At 39.4% G+C, this 21,958-nt stretch overlaps 1 protein-coding gene across 8 annotated transcripts in view; it reads right to left on the reverse strand.

Moving 5' to 3' along the window:
* The window catches only part of HECTD4 (HECT domain E3 ubiquitin protein ligase 4), a 194,701-nt gene that overhangs the window by 114,138 nt on the left and 58,605 nt on the right, over positions 1 to 21,958 (reverse strand). For all 8 annotated transcript variants that reach the window (XM_061170219.1, XM_061170217.1, XM_061170218.1 and 5 more), the window contains 2 exons: positions 19,009 to 19,179; positions 2,075 to 2,267 (listed from right to left, as the gene is read on the reverse strand). In XM_061170219.1, the coding sequence (XP_061026202.1) occupies positions 2,075 to 2,267; positions 19,009 to 19,179 (364 nt within the window). The remainder of the gene's footprint in view (positions 1 to 2,074; positions 2,268 to 19,008; positions 19,180 to 21,958) is intronic.

Below are 21,958 nucleotides of genomic sequence, written 5' to 3' on the forward strand. Positions count from 1 at the left end.
AAAAATTATGATGATACATATGTTATTTAAAACTTTGGGAGAGCATGTTTATGAACTCCTGAAAGGCTTATCCCCGTTAAGAATTCCTGCTTTAAAAGTACAGAACAGTGTGTTTAGAAGGCTACCTTTTGTTGAGAAAAGAAGGACAATAAAAATACATAAATTTGTCTTTCTAAATTAATTTAATTTCTCTTTGCATAAAAAAACTGCCAGGATAAACAAAAACTAATAAATAGAGCTACCTATGGGGGTAGGGTGGGGCAAGTACTGAATATACAAGGACGCGAGAGTAATATTTTTCTGCATATACCTTTTATATTGTTTTCACTTTCAAACTCTGTAAACATACTATCTATTTTCAAATATTAAAGTGCAAACACTAAATGCCAAATTCCAGAAAAAGCAACCTCTGTTGTGGAAGGTTTGCCTCTTATTTTCTTGGTCAAGAATGTATTTAGAAAAACTAAAAATAGGACTACCATATGACCCAGCAATCCCACTACTGGGCATATACCCTGAGAAAACCATAATTCAAAAAGAGACATGTACCACAATGTTCCTTGCAGCACTATTTACAATAGCCAGGACATGGAAGCAACCTAAGTGTCCAGCAACAGATGAATGGATAAAGAAGATGTGGCACATATATACAATGGAATATTACTCGGCCATAAAAAGAAATAAAATTGAACTATTTGTAGTGAGGTGGATGGACCTAGAGTCTGTCATACAGAGTGAAGTAAGTCAGAAAGAGAAAAACAAATACCGTATGCTAATGCATATATATGGAGTCAAAAAAAATGGTTCTAAAAAAAAAGAAAAAAAATGGTTCTGATGAACCTAGGGGCAGGACAGGAATAAAGACGCAGACATAGAGAATGGACTTGAGGACACGGGGGAGGGGGGAAGGGTAAGCTGGGACGAAGTGTGAGAGTGGCATTGACATATATACACTACCAAATGTAAAATAGATAGCTAGGCTAGTGGGAAGCAGCTGCATAGCACAGGGAGATCAGTTCGGTGCTTTGTGACCTAGAGGGGTGGGATAGGGAGGGTGGGAGGGAGATGCAAGAGGGAGGGGATATGGGGATATATGTATACATATAGCTGATTCACTTTGTTATACAGCAGAAACTAACACAACATTGTAAAACAATTATATTCCAATAAAGATGTTAAAAAAAAAAGAATGTATTTAGCGAAGATGATGCTAAATGTGAGTTTTTACATTCATGAAGCAGATGCTAAACGTGAAAACAGTTTATACTAACAGTAATGATAAGGTATTTACAATTAAACACAGAGCTGCTTTGAATTATTACAGATTCATGCTAATTCACATCCACAGCCAATAGTATGTATTAGCTTGGAATTTAAAAAAATGAAAAATGACTGGAAGGACATTAAAAACGGTGAACTATGTAAAGCAAAGTGCTTTGTATGGCACACTGTAAGTGCTCAATAACAAGTATTGCCTGAATTCCACAGGCAGCATGCACTAATCACAAGCTGAATGTATCAAGCCATGAAAAGGCATGGAGGAATCTTAAAGGCATATTACTAAGTGAAAGAAGCCAATATGAAAAGGCTACATTCTGTATAAATCCAATTACATGACATTCTGGAAAAGGCAAAACTATGAAGACAATAAAAAGATCAGTGGTGGCCAGGGCTTGGGGGGTGGGGAGGGATGAACAGGTAGAGCACAGAGGATTTTTAAAGCAATAAAAGCACTGTATATGATGCCATAATAATGCTCACATGTCATTATGCATTTGTCCAAACCCACAGAATGTACAAGACCAAGAGTGAACCCTAAGGTGAACTATGGACTCTGGGTGATTATGATGTGTCAGGGTGGGTTCATCAGCTGTAACAAATGGACCACTCTGGTGGGGATGTTGATAATAAGGGAGGCTGTGCATGTGTGGGGGCAGGAGGTAGACGAGAAATCTGTACCTTCCTTTAATTTTGCTACGAACCTAAAACTGTTCTAAAAAATAAGGTCTTAAAAATATATATAGCTGAATGGAGCTGTACAAGGTAAACATATGAAAAGCGAAGGGCAGCCTACCTGCTTGGTCCTCTTTCAGGGTGTTGGAGATGGTGGAGCCGGTAAGGGCAGCCAGCGTTGCGGATGGCGAGGCTCGGTAGCGTGAAAGTCTGCTCAGAAGCATCTCATTAATGCTTTTTGCAGACTCGCCCTCTTTTCTCATTAGAATTGTGCGTTCCTGAAGCGGGTTGGCTACAAATACACCATTTTCAACCTAATATTTAAAGAAAAAGAGGTCCTTAAATGATATCTGTTTCCATTCATTTAGCAAATTTCTACTTGAGAAGTGTATTATTGTCATCTGGTTACTCAAAAACATTTCCCAAAATTGTACCTGAGTAGGTGCTCTACAGAAACTGAGAACAAAAGGAAGGCTATGAGAAGTTTGAGAGCTTTCATTTTTCATAATAGCCCAGATTTTAAAAGTAATGAGCTAAGTTTAATAGGTTCTATGAAAGGCTGTTGATTAAAATTCCTTATATTGAATTCCACAGGCAGCTCTCACTAATTACAAACTTCTGACAGGTACAAGTAAGATGAGAGGAAAACAAATCAATCAGATCTTGATTTACCATTAAGTACAACCATGAGGATAATGTCTTCTTGAAATATAATTAGTGGCTAAAATCCAAACTCTGTATTAACAGCAGTCAACACTAGCCCCAGCTGCTCGGGTATTGGCAGAGCAATCGTGGAGAAAGGCAGACTTTGTCTGCTAAAAATATATGCCAGTTTAAGCTGGATCCTTGCTGGTACTTGGCAGTTCTTCCTTCATCACTTGATTATTCCCCAGCAAAATCTCTGGAGTGGTGATTCCAAAATTCCTTCACCAAATTTGGAGCTTGGCTTTAAGCAGACCACCTGTCTTTCTTTATTGCTAAAAAGATCCAGACCACTTACTATAAGCTGCTCCCACTCATCTCTCTTCCCACTCAAGAATCTTTGTATCCAGCCTCATTTATTCCTTTCCTCTTAATCCAGAGGAAGAAGCACTTCACCTCATGTTATTTAAGGAAGAAGCACTCTGCCTCCTCTCTAACTGCTCCCTCAGTTATCTCCCATCTGCCCCTTCACGCTCAAGGTCTCCCTCTCTGATTTCCTGGTGTCAAATATTCACAGGCCTCTGAGATCTTAAACAAAACCTTGGTGGCCCATTGCAATACCATCCCTCTTCTCCACTCCCACTCAGTGTCAAATGTCTCAAATATATCTCATGCAGCCTCTGTACCCACTGCCCCCTCCAGACCCAGGCTCCTGGATCTGGCTGCAGTCTCAGAAACAGATGCCACTAGCAAAGGTGGGCAGGACTAGAGATAAGAGAGAACAGGAGTATAAAGCGGCAAGGCTTCCAGAAGCAAGTAAAAAAGCAAAAAAGAAGTCCAAAGTGAAAGGGTGGTAACAGAGAAGAGGCAAGAGAAAGAGAGCAAATTGAGGAGCACAGCCAGGCAAGGTTCCCGGAGGGGCTGGACCTGGTGGGGGGAGGCTTTTACAAGACATTCACAAATGGTAAGGGAATGAGTTTCTTAGAGAGCTTGAAATGCTGTTTCTATTTCCTCCCCTCTGCTTTTTAACACTTTGCAGCTACTTAACTCAGCTCCCTCTAACAAGTGGACATTCTTGATGGGCCGAGAGTAACCTAAAACCAAAATCAACCTTTTTTTTGACTTCCGTGTAGGTTGTGCCACGGTTGCCAGAACTCTTAAGGTTGTCCTTCCTCAGTCTCGGTGGTAGAACACAATCCCAGTTTGTTTCTTTTTAACATGAACACTTACCTATGTGTAAGGGACTCTTCTAATGAGCAAAGCCAAGAAAGTTCCTGCCCTCCTTGTTCTCCTCTTATTTGCTGGTTCCCATCTCCACTTACCTAAATGGGAGTTTGCTTAGAGTTAGACCCAGCCTCTGGTGTCTAAGACCTCTGCCTGGAACACTCTGTCCCTAGATCCTCCTGTGTGGCTGGTTCCTTCCCATCATTCGGGTCTCAGGTAAAATGTCACCGCCTCAAAGAGGTCTTCTATGATTACCAATCTAAAGAGGAATCTCCTCCACCCACCCACCCACCCCCCACAAGCCAGAGCACATCACCCAGTTTTATCTGCACAGCATTTACCATTCTCTGAAATTATCTTACTCATTAATTCATTTATTGTTTGACCTTCTACCTTCCCCACCCCAACTGAATATTGGCTCCCCAAGAGCCGGGACCCTGCCTGCCTTGTTCACCATAACATTTCTAGCACTCAGAGGCACGCAATAAATACTTGAAGCTTTGCTGAGTAAACAAATCGGTGCCCTGGCCCAAATCCAATCCCACCTCTCCGAGGTGGCTCCCACGTTTCTATATACAGACCCAGCCTTGCTACTGAGATCTAGTGCCGCTTCTCCAACTGCCTCCCACTCCCCAGCATTTCGACTGGAGCAGCCTGCTGTCGCCTAAAATTTAACACGTCCACATCTTACCACGTCATTTTACCCCCCCCCCCCAGCTAGATTACCCTTTACCAAGTATAGCTCTAGTTATGCTGCACAACTCTAAATATGACCCTTCAAAGGCATCCAGATAAAAATCAATCACTTGGCATTCAAAAGCATTACCCAGTCTAGCCCTATGAGAAAAACAACAGATAACTTAAGAAAAAAAATTATATCATTGTGTTCAAGTACTTTGAAAATACTGAAAAGAAAACCTGATAAAGCATCTGTGAGAAGCAAGGAGGACTGGGCTTCGGTGCCCAAGTGGTAAAGCTGGGGACCTCTGTACTTAGCTAAGAAGCTCTTTGGGATGAAGAAGCTACTACTGATTTAGAAAGGAGGGGAAGAGCCTGGGAGGAGTAAGAGGCAGCACAGAGTTAGTAACGATGAGAAGCTTCCCTCTGGCTCCCTTCCTGGCCCAAGCCACCACCTCAAACCCGATGACCATCCAGCCTCTCAACTGGTCTCCCTGTTTCCACTTTGACCCCATATGCTTTACTCTCCACACACCAGCCAATGATTTATTTACAAATGTAAATAAAACCATCTCCTTCCCTGTTTGAAACCCTGCAGCAGCTTCCCAACACACTTATAATAAAATCCAACCTACTGGTAAGGTCCATGGGGTCCAACATCCACTGACCTCCCTGGCTGGCCTGCCTCTGCTCCCCCTTTCTCACCACACTTCCAGCCGCACTGCCTTCTGTCGCCCCTCCAAAACGCCTGTACGCTAGGCCTCTACTTGCTGATCCCTCTTCCTGGACTGGACTAGTTCTGGTTTGCCCGAGACTGTCGTGGTTTTAGCACTGAAAGTCCCATGTCCCAAGAAATCTCTCAGGCCCAGGCCAACGGGGATGGTTGGTTGCCCTCTCTGGCAGGATGGATGGCTGCTTCTCATCATCCTCGTCTCAGTTCAAATGTCCTTCCTCAGAATGGCCCTATCTGCCAGGCAAACTGGAGCGGCTCCCCACCTCCACGCCCCCTCACTCTCTATCGCATTATCCTGTTTTATTTTCTCCCCAGCATTTATCACTTGCTGAAATTATTTTGTTCTTGTTTCCTTTCTTACTCATTCCCCACACTCTAACGTAAGCACCTTGAAAACAAAGGCTTATTACCCTGCTACCCAGACAAGGCACTGGATTAACACAGGATGAATGAAGGGCATCTCAGTCAGCCAGATAATAATTTAAAGGAAATAATAAACCCATCAGGTGTAGGGGGAGAGGGACCTCGTGTGTCCGTTACTATACTGACTATATGTTTAGGAAGAGACATAAACAAGACAAAATAGTCAAATTGTCACTGAATCTATCTAAAGAACAGCAGTTTATACAAAGCACATGGGGGCAGGAAGAACTCTCAGAGCAAAATAGAAGTGAAGATGTAAAACATGTGCCCTGAAAAGGTAAAAGAGAGTCATAGAAGATTCTCAAGCAGGGATGTGTCCAGTGTACAGGTAACCAAATCAGGCAGGAAGATTCCATGCCTCAGTTATTCTATAATCTTAAAGGCCAGAATTCTAAGTGCCTTAGAGCTTCAAAAGGCCTGTGACTGCAAGTGGTAGACTATCACATTGGTGGCCCTGGTGAATGATATGTCCTAACATTCATGCCCTTCTTTAGTCCCCTCCTACATAGAGTCTGGGCTTGGCCATTAGAAAGCATGATGCAAGCAGAAGCTTGATAAGCACTTGTCATCTTGAAAAGCTCCCATCTGAAAGCCAGCCTCTATGCTGTCAACAGGCTCAACCTAGATTACTGACATCAAGTGGAGAGAGACTCTGGAAGAAGCCAACTTGAATGTTACAGGCCCAGTCAAGCTCCAAGTTGAGTGAAGCTGTGGGTGTGACCTCAGCTTCACCATGTGGTGAAGAAGCACCCAGCTGAGTCCCGTTAACCTTTAATTCACTGTTGCTTGAAGTCACTTAGTTTTGGGGGTGGTTTGTTGAGCAGCAGCAGATACCCCAAGTCAGAGAAATTCTATGACCCAAATGTTAGAGGTTGTTTTATATTAATAATAGTTTCAGTATTAATTACAGCTTAAGACCATATTTCTATAGTTTACCTTATATAACAATTAGTTATCTAATTTCATTCTGAGTTAATAAGAAATCATTTTGAGAGACAAGTATAGCTTGTTGGATCCTACTCTGACCTATTCAGTTTAGGTAATCCTTCAATCCTTTAGTTCTCCCTCAATCCGAGCTAGTGTGTAGATCAAATTCAGCTGATTTTCATGAAAAATGACACAATGGAAGAACACTGGTGGTGTTCAAGCTTCCAAAAATATGTTTTTAATATTTTTTCTGATTATAAAATATATGGTCCCTTCTATAGCTGTTTAGTCTCTCTAAGAATCTTTAAATCTTGCTTTAGTCTATTCTTGACCCAAAAGCTACAATGAACTTTTAAAACCACATCCTGCTCAAAACTCTCCAAGAGCTTCCCATGTCACCTGAGATAAAATCCAAATACCTTGCAAGGCCCTGGTATTTGCAAGAAGTGGCCCTGGCTACCTCTCCAACTTCACCACTCATCACTCAACCCTCTCAACACCCCACTGGAGCAAGGTGCAGAAGAATGTGAATAACAAATCACCATTCATGTAAAAACAGAAAAACAAAAACATACGTGTATATTTGTTCCTATGTTCTCGCATTACCTCTGGAAGGATACAGAAGAATATGTTAACATTACTTGCCTCTGGGGAGGGAAATTGGACTTGAGACAGGGTAGGTGAGAGACTTTTGTACCATTTGAGTTTTGTAACTATATTATCTTTTTTTTTTTTTTTTAAGCAGCATATTGGCTCACCACACAATTTCTTTAGTAAATTTTATTCCCAACAAATTCAACTTTTTGTTTGTTTGTTTTTTTGTTTTGTTTTTTTGGTTTTTTTTTTAACATCTTCATTCAAGTATAATTGCTTTACAATGGTGTGTTAGTTTCTGCTTTATAACAAAGTGAATCAGTTATACATATACATATGTCCCCATATCTCTTCCCTCTTGCATCTCCCTCCCTCCCACCCTCCCTATCCCACCCCTCTAGGTGGTCACAAAGCACCGAGCTGATCTCCCTGTGCTATGCGGCTGCTTCCCACTAGCTATCTCTTTTACATTTGGTAGTGTATATATGCCCATGCTACTCTCTCACTTTGTCCCAGCTTACCCTTCCCCCTCCCCGTATCCTCAAGTCCATTCTCCAGTAAGTCTGTGTCTTTATTCCTGTCTTGCCCCTAGGTTCTTCACGACCATTCTTTTTTTCTTAGATTCCATATATATGTGTTAGCATACAGTATTTGTTTTTCTCTTTCTGACTTCCTTCATTCTGTATGACAGACTCTAGGTCCATCCACCTCACTACAAATAACTCAATTTCGTTTCTTTTTATGGCTGAGTAATATTCCATTGTATATATGTGCCACATCTTCTTTATCCATTCATCTGTTGATGGACACTTAGGTTGCTTCCATGTCCTGGCTAGGTTGCTTACATGACTCTTTTTGAATTATGGTTTTCTCAGGGTATATGCCCAGTAGTGGGATTGCTGGGTCGTATGGTAGTTCTATTTTTAGTTTTTTAAGGAACCTCCATACTGTTCTCCATAGTGGCTGTATCAATTTACATTCCCACCAACAGTGCAAGAAGGTTCCCTTTTCTCCACACCCTCTCCAGCATTTATTGTTTGTAGATTTTTTGATGATGGCCATTCTGACTGGTGTAAGGTGATACCTCATTGTAGTTTTGATTTGCATTTCTCTAATGATTAATGATGTTGAGCATTCTTTCATGTGTTTGTTGGCAATCTGTATATCTTCTTTGGAAAAATGTCTATTTAGGTCTTCTGTCCATTTTTGGATTGGGTTGTTTGTTTTTTTGATATGGAGCTGCATGAGCTGCTTGTAAATTTTGGAGATTAATCCTTTGTCAGTTGCTTCACTTGCAAATATTTTCTCCCATTCTGAGGGTTGTCTTTTCGTCTTCTTTATGGTTTCCTTTGCTTTGCAAAAGCTTTTAAGTTTCATTAGGTCCCATTTGTTTATTTTTGTTTTTATTTCCATTTCTCTAGGAGGTGGGTCAAAAAGGATCTTGCTGTGATTTATGTCAGAGAGTGTTCAGCCTATGTTTTCCTCTAAGAGTTTTACAGTGTCTGGCCTTACATTTAGGTCTTTAATCCATTTTGAGTTTATTTTTGTATATGGTGTGTGGGAGTGTTCTAATTTCATTCTTTTACATGTAGCTCTCCAGTTTTCCCAGCACCACTTATTGAAGAGGCTGTCTTTTCTCCACTGTATATTCTTGCCTACTTTATCAAAGATAAGATGACCATATGTGTGTGGGTTTATCTCTGGGCTTTCTATCCTGTTCCATTGATCTGTATTTCTGTTTTTGTGCCAGTACCATACTGTCTTGGTTACTGTAGCTTTGTAATATGATCTGATGTCAGGGAGCCTGATTCCTCCAGCTCCGTTTTTCTTTCTCAAGATTGCTTTGGCTACTCAGGGTCTTTTGTGTTTCCATACAAATTGTGAAATTTTTTGTTCTAGTTCTGTGAAAATGCCAGTGGTAGTCTGATAGGGATTGCATTGAATCTGTAGATTGGTTTGGGTAGTAGAGTCATTTTCACAATGTTGATTCTTCCAATCCAAGAACATGGTATATCTCTCCATCTATTTGTATCATCTTTAATTTCTTTCATCAGTGTCTTATAGTTTTCTGCATACAGGTCTTTTGTCTCCTTAGGTAGGTTTATTCCTAAATATTTTATTCTTTTTGTTGCAATGGTAAATGGGAGTGTTTTCTTAATTTCATGTTCAGATTTTTCATCATTAGTGTATAGGAATGCAAGAGATTTCTGTGCATTAATTTTGTATCCTGCTACTTTACCAAATTCATTGATTAGTTCTAGTAGTTTTCTGGTAGCATCTTTAGGATTCTCTATGTATAGTATCATGTCATCTGCAAACAGTGACAGCTTTACTTCTTCTTTTCCGATTTGGATTCCTTTTCTTTTTCTTCTCTGATTGCTGTGGCTAAAACTTCCAAAACTATGTTGAATAATAGTGGTGAGAGTGGGCAACCTTGTCTTGTTCCTGATCTTAGTGGAAATGGTTTCAGTTTTTCACCATTGAGGATGATGTTGGCTGTGGGTTTGTCATATATGGCTTTTATTATGTTGAGGAAAGTTCCCTCTATGCCTACTTTCTGGAGGGTTTTTATCATAAATGGGTGTTGAATTTTGTCGAAAGCTTTCTCTGCATCTATTGAGATGATCATATGGTTTTTCTCCTTCAATTTGTTAATATGGTGTATCACATTGATTGATTTGCGTATATTGAAGAATCCTTGCATTCCTGGGATAAACCCCATTTGATCATGGTGTATGATCCTTTTAATGTGCTGTTGGATTCTGTCTGCTAGTATTTTGTTGAGGATTTTTGCATCTATGTTCATCAGTGATATTGGCCTGCAGTTTTCTTTCTTTGTGACATCTTTGTCTGGTTTTGGTATCAGGGTGATGGTGGCCTCGTAGAATGAGTTTGGGAGTGTTCTTCCCTCTGCTATATTTTGGAAGAGTTTGGAAGGATAGGTGTTAGCTGTTCTCTAAATGTTTGATAGAATTCGCCTGTGAAGCCATGTGGTCCTGGGCTTTTGTTTTTTGGAAGATTTTTAATCACAGTTTCAATTTCAGTGCTTGTGATTGGTCTGTTCATGTTTTCTATTTCTTCCTGGTTCAGTCTCAGAAGGTTGTGCATTTCTAAGAATTTGTCCATTTCTTCCAGGTTGTCCATTTTACTGGCATATAGTTGCTTGTAGTAATCTCTCATGATCCTTTGTATCTCTGCAGTGTCAGTTGTTACTTCTCCTTTTTCATTTCTAATTCTATTGATTTGAGTCTTCTCCCTTTTTTTTTTTTAAATTAATTAATTAATTTATTTTTATTTTTTTGGCTGTGTTGGGTCTTTGTTTCTGTGCGAGGGCTCTCTCTAGTTGCGGCAAGCGGGGGCCACTCTTCATCGCGGTGCGCGGGCCTCTCACTATCGCGGCCTCTCTTGTTGCGGAGCACAAGCTCCAGACGCACAGGCTCAGTAGTTGTGGCTCAAGGGCCTAGTTGCTCCGCGGCATGTGGGATCTTCCCAGACCAGGGCTCGAACCCGTGTCCCCTGCATTAGCAGGCAGATTCTCAACCACTGCGCCACCAGGGAAGCCCTTCTCCCTTTTTTTCTTGATGAGTCTTGCTAATGGTTTATCAATTTTGTTTATCTTCTCAAAGAACCAGCTTTTAGTTTTATTGATCTTTGCTATCGTTTCCTTCATTTCTTTTTCATTTATTTCTGATCTGATCTTTATGATTTCTTTCCTTCTGCTAACTTTGGGGGTTTTTTGTTCTTCTTCCTCTAATTGCTTTAGGTGTAAGGTTAGGTTGTTTATTTGAGATGTTTCTTGTTTCTTAAGGTAGGATTGTATTGCTATAAACTTCCCTCTTAGAACTGCTTTTGCTGCATCCCATAGGTTTTGGGTAGTCATGTTTTCATTGTCATTTGTTTCTAGGTATTTTTAGATTTCCTCTTTGATTTCTTCAGTGATCTCTTGGTTATTAAGTAGTGTATTGTTTAGCACTATATTATCTTTTTAAAAGACAATATTTTTAAAATATTAAAACAACATAACAATCACTAAATTTGGAGAGAAACTTACCAATACTTCCAAGTATCTGGCTGAAATCATAATTCACAGCAAATCTAGTTCTTTCCAATAATAATCATTAGCCACATTTATGTAGCAAATATTTATACTATTTAGAAACCAAAAATTTTTAAATGCCTTTATTTTATTTTATTAAATGTGTTTTTTTTAAACATCTGTATTGGAGTATAATTGCTTTACAATGGTGTGTTAGTTTGTGCTTTATAACAAAGTGAATTAGAAACCAAAATTTTTCATGAATCTGCAAAGTAAAGAAGTAGAGTCACAGATGTAGAAAACAAACTTAAGGTTAGCAGGGGATAAGGGGAGGGAGGGATAAATTGGGAGATTGGGATTGACATATGCACACTACTATATATAAAATAGATAACTAATAAGAACCTATTGTATAGCACAGGGAACTCTACTCAATACTCTGTAAAGGCCTATATGGGAAAAGAATCTAAAAAAAAGAGTGGATACATGTATATATACAACTGAATCACTTTGTTGTACACCTGAAACTAACACAACATTGTAAATCAACTATACTCCAATAAAAATTAAAAAAACAAATTTGAGGGCATTATGCTAAGTGAAATAAGTCAAACAGAGAAAGACAAATACTGTACGATCTCATTTATATGTGGAAGATAAAAAGTTGAACTGACTGAAACAGTAGTTTCAATGGTAGTTGCCAGGGTGGGGAGTGATGGGGAGATGTTGGTCAAAGGGTATGAACTTTCAGTTAGAAGATAAATAAGTTCTGGGGATCTAATATACATACAGCATGGTGACTATAGTTAATAATACAGTATTGTACACTTGAAATCTGCCAAAAGAGTAGATGTTAAATGTTCTTAGCACAAGCACACACAAAAATATGGCAACTATGTGAGGTGATGGATATGTTCACTAACTTGATTGTGGTAATCATTTTACAATATATACATGTGTCAAATCATCACACTGTAAATCTTAAAAATATACAGTTTTGTCAGTTATATCTCAATAAAGCTGGGGAAAAAATCTGAGGGCTAGAACCCTTGGAATCATCCAATCTGAAGCCCTCATTTTATAGATAATTTTGTGCGGGGTGGGGTGGTGGTGTCTGGTTTGGCCTAGGCAGTTCACCAGTGAGCTACGGCTAAGCCCTGTAATTTGTGATTTCTGAAGCAGATTCTTTTATCATCTATTCAATAATTTAAGGTTTAAAAAGCAAAGTTAAAAATACTTCCATGTCCCCACAGTCTACTCCACTACCTCCCCGCTGATTTCTCTCCTTTTTTCATTGCAAACGTCTGGAGAGAATTATCTATTCTTCACCACCATCTTCTCCACCTCACTCCTCAGCCAGCTCCATCTGGCTTCCACCCCTTACCCTCCCCAACAGCTCTTGCTAAGGCTACCACCAATAGCCTCCACATTCTCCATTCAAAAGACCTCTTTCAGGCTCAATCTTGACTTCTGAACAGAATTCAATGTTGTTAACCAAGTTCTCCTTCTTATAAAAATTTAATTTTTTTAAAAGTCTTTATTGAATTTGTTACAATATTGCTTCTGTTTTATGTTTTGGTTTTTTGGTCACGAGGCATGTAGGATCTTAGCTCCCTGACCAGGGATCGAACCCGCACCCCCTGCATTGGAAGCCGAAGTCTTAACCACTGGAATGCCAGGGAAGTCCCCAAAATTTAATTTTTTATAGCCCATTTTTAAACTTTTAAAACACATAGAAAGATGAACGGTGGAAAGCAATTCCTTCCCCACTACGTTCCCTCCCCAGACGCAACCAATGTTGCCAGTTTCTTGTGATGCTTCCGCTCATTCAACAAATATCTAGTAAGCACCTACTGTGTGCCAGGCACATTGTTCTAGGTGCTGGGGACACAGCAGTCAACAAAAGAGAACAAAATCCCTGCCCTAGAGCTGACATTCTAGGCAAGGGAGACAGTCAATAAATAAGCAAATAAATTGGTAGTAATAAGAGCCACAAAGAAAAAGCAAGGTAAAAGGGATAAGGAGGGACAGGATTATATCTTGCATAAAATAATTTACAAAGAATGGTCAGAAAGGTCTTTCTGATAAGGTGATATTTGAGCAGAGACCTAAAAAAAAGTGAGAACAAACCATCTGGTTATCTGCACGATGACAGCCCAGCACAAAGGCCCAGAGCGGGGGAGCACATTCAGTGTGTTTGTATGTCAGCAAGGAGGCCAGGTGTGGCTAGAGTGGGGTGAGAGGGGGCCCAAATCACACAGTACCTTTACAGAGGTGAATGGGATTTGGGAGACACTCTGAAGGTAAAGCAGACAGCATATGATGACTGGACATGGAATTTGGGAAGGAAAGAAAGAGGAAAAGAGAGGGACACCAAGGTCTTTGGCCAGCACTGAAAGGACACAGATGCCATGAACTGAAAGGGAAAGCCTGCAGGAGAAGCAGGTCTGGAGTAAAATCAGGAGTTTGGTAGAGGGCATGTTTAGCGTGAGGGAACTATCAGACTTCCAACCGGAAAAGTCTCATATTCTGTGCATATACAAACACCCACCCACATCAATACGCATCTAGAGCTTCAGGGACAGGTTTTGGCTGAGAAGCAAATTTGAGCATTATCTGTATAGAGATGTGTTTCAAGCTACAAGATAGGATGAGATCAACAAGGGAGTAAGAGCAGATAGAGTAGAGAGAAAGGGTCCTGGAAATAGGTCCTGGTGCCCGTGACTGTTGAGAGGTAGAGAAGACAGGCTGGGCAGGAACAACCAGTGACAGGAGAAGTCCTATGGGTGTCCCAAAGTCCAAGTGAAAACCGTTTCAAGAATGGCAGAGGGGGTGAAACCACGTTAAATACTGCTAAAAGGTCAAGTAAAAAGAAAACTGAGTTGCTCTTGAATTGACTATTGTGGAAGTCCCTGATGAACTCAGGAAGAGCTGTTTCGGTGGTGTGATGAGGATAGAAGAACCTGGAGCAGGTTCAAGAGAGAATGGGAGGAAAGAACACAGAACAGTAAAAATAAACTCTTAACCATATTGCTGTAAATGGGAGCCAAAGATAGGGGAGTGGAGGCGGGTGTGGGTCAAGGGAGTTGGTTTTGATTTTTCAAGGCTGGATATTCTCTCATGTATTTGTACGCTGTGTTGAGTGATCCACTGAGAGAGGAAAGCTGTTATCATAGGAGAAGGACAATTCCAGAGAGAATCCGCACCTCCCCGCCAGCCACAACTTTTATCACACAGCAGGTAGTGATCACACACAGTGCTCTGAACCTAGCTTTTTGTACTAAACAATATAACTTGGAAATTAATCTACTTCAATCGATGCAGATCTGCCCCATGCTTTTTAATGGCTACACAGTGTTCCCTTCTGTGAAAGTACCATAGGCAGAAAGCCAGATAGATATCTATCTATGTTTACCTTCCCAAGTCAGCATTTTATTTTATTTTTTAAATTTTTTTTTTGATGTGGACCATTTTTTTAAAGTCTTTATGGAATTTGTTACAACATTGCTTCTGTTTTATGTTTTTGGTTTTGTGGCCGCAAGGCATGTGGGATCTTAGCTCCCTGACCAGGGACTGAACCCGCACCCCCTGCGCTGAAAGGCTAAGTCTTAACCACTGGACCACCAAGTCCCCCCAAGTCAGCATTTTAGAAGCTGCTAAACTAGTGGCCAGTGATGCTTAAGAATTTTTTATCTTATGATGAAAAATTTCAAAAATGCAAAAATAGTGAATAGTATAGTGAACCTCCATATATCCATCATCCAGATTCAACTATTAGCTAGACAAGGCCAAATCTGTTTAACCCACCCATCTCTTTTTGCTCAAGCATTTTAAAGCATATCCCAGACTTGGGACTGACATATACACACTACTATATATAAAATAGATAACTAATAAGGACCTACTGTATAGCACAGGGAACTCTACTCAATACTCTGTAATGGCCTATATGGGAAAAGAATCTAAAAAAGAGTGGATATATGTATATGTATAACTGATTCACTTTGCTGTACACCTGAAACTAACACAACACTGTAAATCAACTATACTCCAGTAAAAATTTTTAAAAATAAATAAAGCATGTCCTAGACATCATGTAATTCCACTTCTGAATACTTCACTACACATCTCTAAAAATATGGACATTTTCTTATATAATCACAATGCCATTATCACACTTTAAAAAGAAGAATAAACCCCTTGGTTTCCTCTAATACTCATTTTATATTCAAATTCCAAATTGTCACCAAATTTTTTTTTCTACAATTGGTTTGATTGATTCAGACTCCAAAAGTGACTCAAAGGTTGTTCTTTTAATCTAGAGCAGGCTCCTTCCTCCCCAACTTTTTATTCCATGCCACTGGCAGAGGCTTTTAGTTGTTCTATTTCCTCCAGGTCAGGGATGGGCTTTTGATTGTATAACTATATGTCTAAAAATATCTTTATGTTGTCTTTACAACTGATTGATACTTTGGTTGACTACTGACTTCTTGGTTAGAAACTGATTTCCCTCAGAATTTTGAAAGTACTGCCCCATTTTCACATCCAGTAATGCTACTGAACAGCCTGGTGCTTTTCTTATTCTTCATTATTTGTACATGATTTTATTTTATTTCTAGAAGCTTTAGAATCCTCTTTGTTCCTGATAATCTGAAATTTCAAGATGATGTGCCACAGTATGCACATTTTTCATTCACTGTGCCGGATACCTTTTAATCTGGACACCAGTGCCCTTCAATCTGACATTTTTCTTCTATTATTTCTTTGATCATATCTTCCTCTTTATTTTCTGTTCTCTTTTTGGAACTTCTGTTACCAAGACTTTAGATGGATTACTCCTTTATGTCTTTTATCATCTCATATTTACTGTTCTTTATTTGTCCTACTTTCTAGGAGATTTCTCATCTTTAATCCTTTTATTAATTTTCAAACTTTGACAATCACAGTTTTAAATTCCCAGGAGCTCTTTCTCATTCTGATAGTTCTTTTTTCATGACATCCTGTTCTGCTTTATGAATACAATACCTTCTCATATCTCACAGAGTAGTAAGTGCTTATGAAGTTTTATTTTACTCTATTAGCTGTTTTTCTGATTTCTTTTTCTTATTTTTTGTTTCCAAACTGGAGATTTTCCTTATTTGTCTAGAGATTCTTAATGATCTGCTTTAAATTTTTTTAAAGAACTTTTTATTCGGGCAATTTTTAAATGTACACAGAAGAAGAAAGAATAGTATAATGAGCTCCCCATGTACCCATCACCTGGCTTCAATAATTATCACCATTTTGCCAACCTTTTTGTAATCTATTCCTCTCCCCTCCACACTCATACCTCCCCAAAGTTTTGGCTTTTGTTTGTTTGGGGGTTTTTTGTGTCTGTCTTTAACAGTTCAGCACTAGTCAGGAATACTATGCACATGGTTGAGGCTTGCTTACTGGAAGGCATCACTTGTGGGTGATTCACCGGGGCAGCAAGTCTTTTCCTTAGATGAACCACAATGTCAGCATATTGGGATCTTTTTTTCCAGGTTTGGTTTGGTTTCTTCAGACATTAAACATCTAGACTTTTGCCGGGGCAGCTGGCATCTGAGCAAAAATGTTGTGCGCACCAGGAAGGGTGATGACGGTTCCTTTTGCAAACTTCAGTCTATACCCCTGTCTCACAATGGCTCTGTATCACACCTTATGCTACCAATTCTTAAGACTCTCTAAGTCTTAAGAATCATCTCTTTCTCTTGGGATTCCCCTGAACATATACTTTTAGTTTTGGCTTTGCCCACACTGAAGGACAGGAAGGGACACTACTATCTCCATCTTCTAAAGTTGGGGGACAAGAGATACTACCTAGAGCTGAGGAACAAGTAATAAAGGTTTAACTATAAGTTACAAAGATACTCTCCTCCAAAGAGGAATTAAAATGAATGAAATAAATACATTAGGAAGAAGGAGGAAAGAAAGGGGATGAACTGAGCCAAATGCTCATCTATCACAGCAAAAAACAAAAAAACAAAACACACACACACACACACACACACACACACAATATATGGGGTTAGTAAACCAAGAAACAGCAATATAAGCCTTTTACTTAGAGATATGAAAGTAGCCACCAGAAGAAGGAAAAGCTGACACCATTAAAGTAACTGTCTATAAGGAACATGCTAGGCATGGGGCAAGAGACTCTCACTTTTCATTATGAGCCTAGATGTGCTACCTCAAGTTTTAATCAATCCATGTACATGTTTTTCTTTGATATAGATATTTTTTAATTTAACAAAAGCATATAAGGGAAAGGGGAATTCTTTGATGTTTTCCCATTATTCTTAGGACAAAGATCTAAATCTTTTAACTAGCTCGTTAGGTCTGTTTAAAAACAACTTTTTAAAAAAAGGCATTTCTAACAATTTAATTATGACACATCTTCTAGTAGTACAATCTCTAGCAGATCAATTCAAAGACTCACTCTAGCTAAGACATTTTATAAGAAAAGATAATGATTTGAGAATACTGAGAAACTAGATAGAAAAAAAAAAAAGAATGTACAGTTAAAGGTTACTAGACTGATAGTTAACTGGCAGGATGGATGACTTCTTTCCCAGAACAAGTTTTAACCCCATTAAAGTTTATCAGAAATTGCTTCAGTGTTTTTTTTTTTTTCCTTCAGGAATGCTAATTTCTTCCCAGAAGGAGGCTGTAAATTACATTATGTAAAATGGTTTTGTCACATACCTGGCTTGGGGCAATTTTTTCCTTACAAGTCTCTACAAATATTATCTAGACCAGTGCTGTCCAATAGAACTTTCTTCAATGATGGAAATGTTCTCTATCTTTGATGTTCAACATGGTAGCCGCTAGCCAGCCACATGTGGCTACTGAGGACTTGAAACGTGGCTAATGCAACTGAGCAACTAAAGTTTTAATTGTATTTAATTCTGATTAATTTAAATAGCCACATGTGGTTACTGGCTATTATATTAGACAGTGCAGATCTGGACCACCATGGTTTCCAGTCTCTCCTTGCCCCAAGCTCTTCTCTCTGCACTCAACCACTCTGGCCCGCTGTCATTTCCAATAAAACACATGCTCGCTCCCTCCAAAGAGCTTTTCCATTTGTGGTCTCCCTTTCCTACCATGTTCTTCCCTCCCTATTCCCCAACTTCTTCATCTGGTTAGCTACTACTTTTCCTTCACTACCTCAAATTATGTTGTCCACATATCTGTTCACTTGTTTATGGTTAATGTTTTGTCTCTCCACCACCACCACCACCACAACTCAACCCACCCACCAGCCAGAATACAAGCTCCATTTGAGCAAGGGTCTTGTCCCCCTTGCCCATCACTGTATTCCCACCACCTAGATACCACCATGCCTGGCTCTCAGTAGATACTTAGCCAATATCTAATGAATGAATGAATGACTGCCTTCTCACAATATCAACTGTCATCTCTCTTGGGGACTCCCAATATCCATCTGTAGACCCAATCTTGCTAGTGCAATTTAGTTCCAAATTTCCAACAAGCTTATGAGCATTTCTACTTAAAAGCCCCACTGTCTACACATTAACTATCCTTATCTCCACTCTGTTGCTAGATTAACCTTCAAAAACCTTGGCTTTATTTGTGTCATACAACTCCAAACAAAGTAATCTTCAAAGACATCCAAGAGAAAAGTCAACTGAGGCAAGAGTGAATACACTGTACAAGTACTCCAAGTTTCTTAGGTCCTTTGTAAACCAATTATAAAAAGAAAGCAAGTAAAAAATGTCTCTGCAAAGACATAAAATGAGAAAGTGAAACTTACCACAAGTTCAAAAATGTCCATGAAGACAGAATGTCCCTTAGGTGTTTTCTCATTCAGACTGGCAGGAGACCAGATCCAATAGAAGTAAGTACCATCTGAAGAAAGGTGCACGGTGCTCATAGTGCTGCCCACAGGGAGGTGATTGGCTGGCATTGGCACCATCTGGCACACCTGGACATGAAAGGGAGGAAAACTTCATTAGTGTGACATGTAAATTCTGATTCTATCAGTTCATCATTAATGCCATTAAGTCCAAGAAGAGAATTCAATAGGCCTCCTGGTCAAAATAAAACTGACATTTATCTCTAAGAATAATATATGAAAATTACATGACAGAAATATAAGAGTTCATACAATGGGCCATGCAATAGATTAAAAGATTCCTGAGATTAATTCAAATTACATTTTAATAGGAAAAAGTTTTACTAAACACTTTGAATCTGCTATGCATGCGTGTTTTATCAAACATTTATTAAAAACAAAGCTTTTTAGGGGATATGGGGATATATGTATACATATAGCTGATTCACTTTGTTATACAGCAGAAACTGACACAACATTGTAAAGCAACTATACTCCAATAAAGATGTTAAAAAAAAGAAAAAACCAAAGTTTTAGAGAAACAGTACTTTCTGAAATTCCCTTAGTATATAAATTTAAGGCTTAAGTATATTTAAAGGACAGGAACTATATTTTATTCATCTTTATATTCCCAGCACCTAATTCAGAGTCTAACTCAGAAATTAATCATTATGGAAGGAAGGAAAAAAGCGAAGGCGGGAGGAAAACAAAAGGGAAAGCAGAGAAGAGGGAGAAGGAGTAAAAAGATGAAGGTAGACACAGATCCTAACTTAGCACATGAGGGCTTACTGAAATTCACCACGCCCAGCAGGAGGGAAAAGATGAACACCCATTCTCTGTATTAGACATGAAGCATGTGTTTCTAATACTAAACATCTTTCAGTTTCAGTGTAATGAATAAGTTCTGCATCATTTCACATTAAATGTGCAATTACATACTAATTTTTACTGCCAGAGAAAAGCACTTAAAATAAGAGAAAATGAGAATCAAGAGAACTGCTGACTAGGTTTTGTTTTTTTTAAAAAAATCCAAGAATAGGAACAGAACTGAAAATCCCCAAATAAAAATAACTAGGGAAGGTCAGGTGCCTTCAGGAGACAGTAAGAATGACCTTCAGTTACTCCATCTCTTTGGGTCAGTCACTAGTTTTCCTAAGGTTATTACTTTTGACCCCTGAACTCATTTCATATGAACTTTTTTCCAGACTTGTTTTGGCTACCTCAAAAGTTAAAAAAGTCATTTAGTTGCTATAACCACACTTTGAAATTTGTAATGCCAAGAAATCTAGAAAGTTGACAGCTACTGAATGGCTTAAGCTACCCACAAATTGTTCCAATGCACCTATCTAGTTAGTGAGAACACTGCTTTCTTGGGCAACAAAGTTTTTGCAAAAACACAGAGGATACTGACATTACTTCAAATGTAAACCACGTTCCAAGATTTAACATCTGTTTAAGTCCCCAGGCTATTTCAAATAAATACAGGCAATGTTCTCATCTATCTGCATTACTGATAAGAAATGAAGTTAATTTGGCATCTATTTGTTCATTTTATTCATCTAACAATTTTTGAGGGCTTCGATTGTGGTGCAGTGGTTAAGAATCCGCCTGCCAGTGCAGGGGACACGGGTTCGAGCCCTGGTCCGGGAAGATCCCACATACCATGGAGCAACTAAGCCCGTGCGCCACGACTACTGAGCCTGTGCTCTAGAGCCCGTGAGCTACAACTACCAAGCCTGCGTGCTGCAACTACTGAAGCCTGCGCACCTAGAGCCCGTGCTCCACAACAAGAGAAGCCACTGCAATGAGAAGCCCGCGCACCGCAACGAAGAGTAGCGCCCCTTCGCCGCAGCTAGAGAAAGCCCGCGCGCAGCAACAAAACCCCAAGCAGCCAAAAATAAAATAAATAAAATTTTTAAAAAAAAACAATTTTTGAGCACCTCCTATGTGCTCTGCAGATGCAAAGGTGAGCAAGACTCAGTTCCTGTTCTCCAGGAAAGGCACAGTTGAGTGACAGACAAGAAAAGATGTAACATCCCACTTAAATCCTGGATGTGACTACTCTCAGGGCACTCACTCCACAGATGGTAACTCTAACCGTTCAGTTTGACTTTGGTTGAAAGGCAGAAAGGTGTAGCATAAAGAGCTCAAACTCTAGAGCGGATGGGTTCAAGTTCTCATGCTGCCATTATTGTGTGGCAAGATACTTGACCTCTCTAAGCTCACTCCTTCATTGAAGGACAAACACTTACTGAGTGCTTACAACGTGCCTAGCCTCAGGTGCCTTAACTGTAAGATGAAACTGCCATAGTCACACCTCACAGATAAGGAGAGGAAGTATACGTAAATTGCCAAACCCACGGCCTGGCAAAGAGAGACACTGTTATTATCAATTATCAATCAAATGTTGTGTTACACTCTAAGGACACAAAGATGAGTAAGACAGGGTCCAGACCTAAAGGTGTGTGTGGTCTTGGGGAGGAGTTAGACACAACAGCAGGCGATTTCAGTATAATATAGCAAGTGCCATAACAGAGCGCTTTAAGAGCACCAAGGATGAGCTCAATCCCAAGCGCACAATGATTTTATCTAAACTCATTTCAAAGCTCCCATTCCCACAGAAAGGCTGTTTAGAACAAATTGAATAGGGAAATAATGCCTTCCCAAAATAAATCTAGTTAAAAAAAAAAAAAGCTGGGATTTATACCATCTTTGACTCTCTAAAATTTTTTTAATCCTAAAAAAAAGTCTGTTGGCCTTAGTAACTCTTAGAGAGCACATTCACTCAGATCATGTGGGAAAACTTAAGATATTAGAGAAAAAACAGAATGCCCAAACGATGACAGTTAAAAGGATGCCACTCCGTCAG

Source organism: Eubalaena glacialis, chromosome 15 (assembly GCF_028564815.1).
Source record: "Eubalaena glacialis isolate mEubGla1 chromosome 15, mEubGla1.1.hap2.+ XY, whole genome shotgun sequence".
NCBI classification, from domain to species: Eukaryota; Metazoa; Chordata; class Mammalia; order Artiodactyla; family Balaenidae; genus Eubalaena; species Eubalaena glacialis.